Here is a 9,509-nt window from a genome sequence, read left to right on the forward strand (position 1 = left end):
AAATAAATTGATGTGTGTCGGTTTAGGGAAATACCGGGAAATACCAGTAAATGACGCATCATGCACGTGAGGTTATCTGACGGAGAGACGCAAAGCAGTTTAAAGCAGAGTCCTGCACGGGTCCTGTTAGGTAAACCTGGCCTGCATCCGCAGTACACAACAGAACACCCGACCCGTTATCTGACAGCAGCCAGCACCAATTTAATTCTGTACCCGTCCGTTTGACATAAAGACCGCGACCTGAACCGCACCCGCATTAAATAGGCTACTGCATCAGTAAGGCGACATTATTTATTTTCTCATGTGACAAGCAATCAAACCAAAATAGGCATTTTAAGTTGGTGCTTTGAAGAGAAATAGACAAGCAGCGCAACAGAAGAATGATAAGAACGCGCATCCTTTCTGTATACAATACAAAATTTTGCCTACATCTTGTGAACAATCTGCCAGGCTGGTTTGAACAAATGTGTATAAACTACATACTTAAATCTTCATAAATGAAAAGAACATATTTAGATATGACTTTACTGTTAAGTGCCATTGTCTCTCCTTAAACTCTGCAGTGTATAGGTTATGTGGCCGTAAGTCCTTTACAGAAGCATTAAAAATAAATCTTAAAAATAAAATGGTATAGGCTACAGAAAGCGAGCAACGAGTGCTCCCAAGCTGTCATTCGCTTCAGCTGCAGCGCGAATGGCTATAATGCGCAACGCTGCAAATCGAATGTTGAGGCTCCGCCATTATTATTGAATTTCATTAGTCCCACTTATTTATGCACGTTTGTTCGCAGGGAAAGTGAGCAAGACACGACAGTTACGGTATCATGATTATAGTTAAATAAGATCAAAGACATAGGCTATAATATAAAGAAAATAGCTACATTTATTTTCAAATTAAATATCACAACACACATTTATCATTCAGTCTAGTGCGTTTTACATATAATGTAAGCGCAACTTGTGTAGATTTAAAAAGGCATGACTGCTTCATCTGTCAAAGACAATGAAACGGCACTAATGATTGGGGGTGGAGATGGGGTAGCGCGAAAAAAAACTTGTTGATGCGCAGCCTAGAGCCCTGAGCGGGACAGTTTTCTTAAGCCCGCTCCCGCTGAATTTCTGACCATTACCGCCCACTCCCGCAACGTGTGTGTCCCGCTCCCGCAAACATTCTAATATTGCATATACAGGGATTCAAGTTTTCTGTCGCTACAATGGATTTCCGTCAATTAGAAAAAATGACGGGAAAAGAAACATGTAGCGCGTTGTTGTTGTTCTGTCGGCACACTAAAAATCATCCCCGCCACGGCTGCAGCTTCTCAGTGAAAACATAGTGACGCCGCTCGCATCATTCATAGTCGGGTTATTAGCAGAGAACACAGAGCAGGACTTGAATTTCGGCGCGGGATTGCAGCTATTAATAATAATTCTACTCATTCCCGCAGGTTCCGCGCTTATAACGCGATGACAAGATGACGTAACGTATCATTTGCACGTGCTTTTGAGTCTTGAGAACTCACTCGCGCGCTCTCATTTTCTGTGCGCCCACAGATCGCGATAAGGAGAGTGACAACTTTTAATAGTTATTAAGGGAGTTTGCAAATGTGATATTGATTTAATACAACAGTTCAATACCATCTAATCAATCTCAGCGTGCTTTAATTTTGTGTCGCTAGACGTTTGCATCACTAAGGTTAAATTAGCCTAAGTCTTTCTTTGGCCTGGGCTCTGGAAGTGATATGTTAAATCTAATAAACTTTAATTACAAAAACTAAAACTGAAACTAAACTATATAAAAACTAAATAGAAATGTGTTCACAAAATAAAAACTAAACTAAAACTAACAAAATTATTAATGAAACTAATAAAAACTAAACTAAATTTTATTGCAAATTTGAAAACGATATTAAAATAATAAAACAAATTTAAAAATGCAAAACTATAATAACCTTGGTATTACATTAATTTTTAATTGAAATAAGAACAAAGAAGGGAACTACAAACAGTTGAGCAAAGAAGTTCATTTTTCGTTTTTTTTTTCAGGTATTTTTAGTTTTTAGGTCAAAATACTACAAGAAATTGAAAAAAAACCAAAAAAAAAAAACCCTGCGTCTTCACTGTATAAATTAAATATACACTGATTCTACAGAAGTTATTCAGTTGAGCAATTTTCATTGAGTTTCATTGAATAACTGTCTGTCTTTTGTTGTTTGATTAACATACAAACTTCTTTCACAATTTGAGTTTACAAGACTTATTAAAATCAAATTACTAATGTTAAATAGTAAAGCGTTGTGATTTCCAAACAATCGCAGAATCACGCTGCACTCCCAGGTGAGAGGTGGTCTAATGGGCTAGCGGATAAAAAATATGCCATCAGACCCTTTGAAGTCTGGGTAAAACGGGTGAAATAAGGTAAAGTCTTACAAGGGATAAAGACTTACATAGAACAAGATATGGTCAAAGTATCATCACTGGAAAAAGTAATTATTTTTGGTTGGTCTTGTACAGTTGTAATGGGATGTCGCGATACCAAAAATCTAGTAGTCTGTACCGATAACACTAAAAGTACACATTACTCGATACCAAGTCAATACCACGGGGAAAAAAATAACAATACTTAAACATCAACTCCTTTATTTAACATTACAAAAATGCAACATTAGTGGCACTTGGCCTTGAAATAATACACTCGCGCATGCACACACACGCACACACACACACACACATACATACATATAGGCTACTCTAAATGCAAGCATTAGTTTAAATTCACTGACATACTGGCAGGCCGAATTAAAAAAAAAAAACATTCATAAACAACAATTATTTAAAACAATAATATTAGCCAATAATGTTAATAAGAATAATCCGCGGACGGATACAAAACGAATAAACAAGCTGTAAGCTGTCAGACAGTTATGTGTGTGTGTGTGTGATCATGCACAGTGCTCGTGCTTTGAGCTGCGCAGAGTGCACGCTCATTTAAATCTCACACAATCATTCATATGTCGTCTCCGTCTTCCACGTGTAGTTCTTTTGTGTGCTTGTAGGCGTTTTTTTTTCCTTTTTTTTTTTTTTTACCCTTTGAGGACCAACTGAAAAACTTCCAGGCATATGCTCTGGCTGCCCCCGTCAGTTCTGGAAGAATTGCAGCCTCGCTAGTCACTACCTTCGGTTCCATTAGTACTTGCACTACTGAAGAAAAACAAGTACCGGCAGGATTTTTAAAATGTAAATACCGACTTTTTGTTATCGTAGTATTGGTTCTCGTGACATCCCTAGTTGTAACACGAAGTGTGATAGTTGACTAGGGATGGCCATTAATACTCTGAAATGACATTTCATTACTATTTTTAGTTTTTTTCCCCACAACTTTGTCATCTTGTGTTACAGGATTCGTTTACAGGAACCCCTAAAAAGATGATGAAAATTGAGGATACTGAAATGTTATGAGCAACTACACTAAGATCCAAAACTATGAGAGAACTCCTGAGCAGCTGAATTGTTTTAATACACTGTTCGCCTTACTGTTTAGAGCATTATTGTGAAATGCTTTCAACAGGTTCTGGTGTTTTATTGGTAGCACAGGTTTTGACAGCTTCTTAAAGAGAAGGTTTTGTCCGTATCACTGAATTCAACATGTTCTTTCCATCTTTTCCTTTTTGGGTATTTGCTAAAGAAAATGTAAATGTGTAAATTTTGTAATGGTTGAATTTTCTATTGTGTTAATTTAGTGCTCAGTGGACATTCTCTTGTATTTATCAGTTTGTTGGATCTCAGAGAGGGTTCACAACAAATTTCCAGTGTTAAATAGTTTTTGGTTTTAAGCGTTCTTTTAGATTTTTTTTGACTTGTTAATTTCTATTTTATTAAGAACGTTTTGAAAATAAAAATTAAACTGGAATGACCAAATAGTTGTCAGTTATTTAATATAGAATGTATATAATTACTGAAGATGCTAAGCTTTCAAGACCTTGGTATGAAATAAAATTAAAAGTCCAAATTTTTTTTTTTGTACAACCTTTTGGATTCTAGTCAAATGGAGCCCTTAAATGCAACAAATGTTTGGAATCGTAAGGAAATACTTATTTGGTAATGAAATTAGTACTTTTACTCTTTAATGTTACATTGAAGCTCTGTTTTCTCTTGATGCAATTGAATTTCTCAATATTATTTCATGTCGGGCTTTACAGGGTTAAGATTTAAATTGAGGTTATATGTTATAGTATGCAGCATAAAAGAGCATACTCCAGTACCCCAAATTTTTTATCTTACTGATTGTTAATACAATTCATGGAAAGAATGCAAAACTGAAATGTATTAAAGGGTTAGTTCACCCAAAAATGAAAATTCTGTCATTAATTACTCGCCCTCATGTTGTTTGAAACCCGTAAGACCTTCGTTCATCTTTGGAACACAAATTAAGGTATTTTTGATGGAATCTGAGAGCTGTCTGACCCTGCATAGACAGCAATACAACTGAAATGTTCCCAAGTCCAGAAACATAGCAAGGAGATCTGTAAAATAATCCATGTGACATCAGGAGTTCAACCGTAATTTATCAACCGTGTTTACGTAAACAGCGTATTCTGTTCTGTGTCAGCTGCGTCACACGGATACGCTGTTTTCGTTCAGAACAAATCACAACAACATAGGAAACCGATCCGGCGTGACGCAGCTGACACAGAACTGCATTCGTTGTTTACATCCAGCTGATACTCTCCAAAATGGCACTACATGGTGATGCGGAGGAGACGAATTGTTGAATAAAGTCGTATTTTTTTTTTCTTTTGTGCACAAAGTATTCCCGTAGCTTCGTAAAATTACGGTTGAACCCCTGATGTCACATGGATTATTTTACCGATCTCCTTGCTACGTCTCTGGACTTGGGAACATTTCAGTTGTATTGCTGTCTATGCAGGGTCAGACAGCTCTCAGATTCCATCAAAAATATCTTAATTTGTGTTCAGAAGATGAATGAAGGTCTTACGGGTTTGAAACGACATGAGGGTGAGTAATTAATGACAGTTAATTAATTTTTGGGTGAAGTATCCCTTTTAACATGTACTTAAAACAGAGAAATATGTCATTAATATCAGTAAAATAAATCAATTAGCCAGTTTGTTTAAATGAAAGGTTTGGAGAAATGAGGATGCCACTGATTAAATTCAACAAATGTAATATTCTAATTAGTGCTGGGCAATGATTAATCACGATGAATTGCATCCAAATAAACGTTTTTGTTTTTATAATATATGTTTGTGTACTGTGTATATTTACATTTAGTAATTTAGCAGATGCTTTAATCCAAAGCGATTTACAAATGAGGACAATGGAAATAATCAAAATCAACAAAAGAGCAATATTGCAAGTGTTATGACAAGTCTCAGTTAGCTTAGTGTAGTACACGTAGCAAGATTTTTTTTTTTAATTATATAAATAAAAAGATAAACAGACATAATAGAAAGAGAATAGAGCAAGCTAGTGTGTAGTGTTTTTTTTTTTTTGCTTTTTGTTAATTGTATAATAAATAAAAAGAAAACAATACAAAAAGAATAGAGAAGCTAGTGTTAGTTTTTCTTATAAAGTTAGTTAGAAATGTTAGAAATGAATACAGTGCAAGTCTAAAAGGGGCAAGTTTTTTAAAGAATAGAAAAAAGAATTAGAGTGCTAGAGTTAGAGGGTCAAATAAAGATGGAAGTGATGTGTTTTTAGCCAAGGTCTAAGGTCTCAGCTGCTCGTACTGAGTTGGCAGGTCATTCCACCAGGAGGGAACATTTAAAGGGGTCATATGATGTTGCTAAAAAGAACATTATTTTGTGTATTTGGTGTAATGAATGAAGATGACGCTATTGATGAAGCACATCTCCACACCTTCAGCACATATACATCCCTGTATAAGAACTTCACTACTACTGAACTTCACTGTGGGAACCAGATACTTCTCACTAAATTCCTCTTGCAACACCATGCCAGTTTGGATGCTGTTAGATCCAAAATGATTTAATTGGCCTGATTTTTTCAGGGACCTTGTCATAAGTCCATTGTTTTGAAATTTCTGTGCCCTTCTAAGTGGTTCTGTTGTTGTCAGCATTACATATGAGACATTACATATGAAATGATAACTTTGAATGTTTTGGTTCAACATACATGTTGATCAAAAATTGCCTTTAATTTACAACCAGAACAATTTTATTTAGTTATTTTGTAACTTTCAGGAGGCTGTACTAATTTTTGCAACATTTTATCACTTTGAATCCTGAATAAGTCTGACATGCTTCTTTGGTAATTGATCAAGCAGACTTGTTCTCTCAAGAGTAATTGGTGAATTTAAGTTTCAGAGGGGGTGTACTCATTTTTGCGGAGTATTGTATAATTAATAATAATAAAACAATTAAAATGATTAAAATAACAGGAATTCAAGGAATAGAGGATGAAGGGAAATCAGTTCATAAAATAGTATAGTTCGTAGATGATGTATTGTTCTTCATAGAAAACCAATCTCATTCCATCCCCCCACTCAGTGTGTGCATGAATATGGACTAGTCTCGGGATATAAAATTAAATGAACAAAAATAAATCTGAAGCAATGATGATTTCTGGTGTTTGGCCATCCCAGTTGGATGAACATGTCTCGTTTCATTGGTCAAAGCAAGGATTTAGATACCTAGGAATTATTCATACTCCCAATCCCAGCCAGCTTTTTGAGGCAAACTATAAAAAACGAATTAAACAAATAAAAAAAACAAATGATGTAATAAGATGGGAGATTCTCCCTCTCCCATTACTGGGCAGAATTGAGGTGATAAGAATGAACTTACTACCCAGATTTCTTTTTTTTTGTTCCAGTCTCTTCCAGTAAGTGTACCCATCTCGGATTTCAATATGTTACATAAATTAATTAGCAAATTCATATGGCAGAAAAAGAAACTAGGATAAAATTTAGAACCTTGCTTTTATCAAAGGAGACCTAGGCTTACCGAATCTAAAATATTAATACTGGACAGCTCAGTTAACTGCAGTAGTGGCCTGGATTAGAAATGACAAAGAATCATGATGGGTCGAAATATTTAGATTTACATTTAGTCATTTAGCAGACGCTTTTATCCAAAGCTAGATATATATATTTTTTTTTATAAAAAAAGATACATAGATAAAGTAGAATTAAAATAGAAAGTGCTAGAGTTAGAGGGTCAAATAAAGATGGAACAGATGTTAGTGAAAGTGATTTTGTGCTTCTTTGAGATGGCACAATAATGCATCGTTCACTTGCAGAACGCAAGCTTCTAGAGGGCACATAACTCTGAAGTAATGAATTTAGGTAAAGGGGTGCAGAGCCAGTGGTGGTTTTGTAGGCAAACATTAATGCCTTGAATTTTATGCGAGCAGCTACTGGTAGCCAGTGCAAATTAAAGAACAGAGGTGTGACGTTCTTTTCGGCTCATTAAAGATGAATCTTGCAGCGGCATTTTGGGCTGATCATCAATCACAACTCCAATTAAGTTGATGAGCCTAATTGGATGGTGAAATTTTGATAAAATTATGGGTTTGTTGAAACCACAAGCAGTTCTGTCTTAGCCAGGTTGAGTTGAAGGTGATGGTCCGTCATCCAACAGGAAAGGTCTGTTAGGCATGCTGAGATGCGAGCAGCTATCGTTGGATCATCAGGATGGAATGAGAGGTAGAGTTGAGTGTCATCAGCATAGCAGTGATATGAAAAGCCATGTTTCTGACATGTAGAAAATATGTAGAACAGAGCACAATAAAAGGGACACCCTTGTCCATTCTGACTTTTATAATTGGTTCCTAAAATCAAAATTCATAATGAATGGATAAAACATTCTTTAAAAATTTGGACAAAAATTAAGAATGTTTGGAGGTCCAGAATCTATTTCCACGGTCATGCCTATAGTTGGTAATATTGATATTCTTCCATGTGTGTGGGACAGTGGATTTAGAATATGGACTGATCAAGTCTTAGAATAAGAAATAAATTATTCACTGGAAAAGAAATGAAGTCATTTTCACAATACAAAGACAATTTAGTATTCCCTCTAAAGATATGTATAGGTACTTCCAGATATGACATTACATTACAAGTCATCAAGAAAAAGACCAAGTTATGAAAGAACCAAACAAAATAGATGAATACTTTATTAATTTAGCAGAAAAACTATTTCTAACTAAAAGACATGTTTCTCATTTATACAAAAGGCTAATAACTAATATTATTACACAATCTGTACTATTACACAAACTAATCTATACTATAGATTATATAGATTAGAAGATGATGCATCTGATGAATTAGGTGAGGGATGTCATAAAATAATTAATAGTCAATCATTGAAAGAATTTGACTGGAAAGTAAAAATATAGATATTTCAATACTAAATAAAATAACCATCTGTAGCATTGTTTTAGAGAAAATGTTAAATAAGAGATCATACATTTTTTTGGGATTGCCCAAAGAATTTTGGGAAAATGTTAAAGAAATAGACAAGATACTAGAGGTAGAAATACCTCTAGATCCAGTGGTGTGTTTATTGGGAGCATTGCCTAAAAATGACCATTTCACTTGACCATTCACTCTGAGAGGGCTCTACTATTCCCATCTCCAACATCACCTTAACCTCAGCCTCCAGTTTCTCTACCATCTTTTCAGGGACTCTATAAGGTTTCCGTCGGATTGGGGTAGGATCTTTCAAGATGATACTATGGGTGATAACTTTAGTCAGCCCTGGTTTTTTTTGGAATAGCGATGGAAAAGACTGACGTACCTTCGCTAGCTGTTGTTGTTGATGATTACTCAGATGTGAATAGAGGCCTGGAGTTTCCTCTGATGGTCGGACTGGTTCCATTTCCACCTCATCTACTAAATCATCAACAGCCTGCACCATCATCGTCACTTGATCCTTGGATTCAGGCATCCTGTCTTTGAACTCCCTCAGCAAATTGACATGTAGGATCTGTTTAGGACGTTTCCTTTCAGGACACAAATCTCATACGTTACTGGGCCCAATTTTCGATTAACAACATAGGGACCTTGCCACTTGGCTAGCAGTTTGCAAGTACCTGAAGGTAACAGTACAAGTACTTTTTGCCCAGGTTGTAAGTCTCTTTCTCTGGCATGTTTGTCATACCATACCTTCTGTTTCTTTTGGGCCACCTGCAGGTTTTCTTGAGCCATATTCCTGAATTTATCCAGTTTGTCCCTCATCTGCAGTATATAGGATGCAACAGTGCACTGGGCTGGTTCCTCAGCCGTTCATCCCTCTTTGAGCATGTCCATGGGGCCTCAAACTTGCCTGCCATATAACAACTCAAAAGGAGAAAATCCAGTTGAACATTGGGGAGCTTCTCGGTATGCAAACAAAAGGAAAGGGATTCATATCAATCAAGCACTTCACTATGTTTTTAACCTGTATAGATCACAGAGGGTACACTTCAGGGTACCTAGTTGCATAATCACAGATTACCAAAGCAAACTGGTTACCTGAGCTACTC

At 35.9% G+C, this 9,509-nt stretch overlaps 1 protein-coding gene across 2 annotated transcripts in view; it reads left to right on the plus strand.

The window, feature by feature from the left end:
• Positions 1-3,569, plus strand: part of LOC107675963 (histone RNA hairpin-binding protein-like) — a 14,510-nt gene extending 10,941 nt beyond the window's left edge. For both annotated transcript variants that reach the window (XM_016470464.1, XM_016470463.1), the window contains exon 8: positions 3,396-3,569. In XM_016470464.1, the coding sequence (XP_016325950.1) occupies positions 3,396-3,455 (60 nt within the window). In that variant the 3' untranslated portion in view covers positions 3,456-3,569. The remainder of the gene's footprint in view (positions 1-3,395) is intronic.
• The last annotated feature ends 5,940 nt before the right edge of the window (positions 3,570-9,509 follow it).

This window comes from Sinocyclocheilus anshuiensis, unplaced genomic scaffold (genome assembly GCF_001515605.1).
Source record: "Sinocyclocheilus anshuiensis isolate Anshui unplaced genomic scaffold, SAMN03320099.WGS_v1.1 scaffold2698, whole genome shotgun sequence".
Lineage (NCBI taxonomy): Eukaryota > Metazoa > Chordata > Actinopteri > Cypriniformes > Cyprinidae > Sinocyclocheilus > Sinocyclocheilus anshuiensis.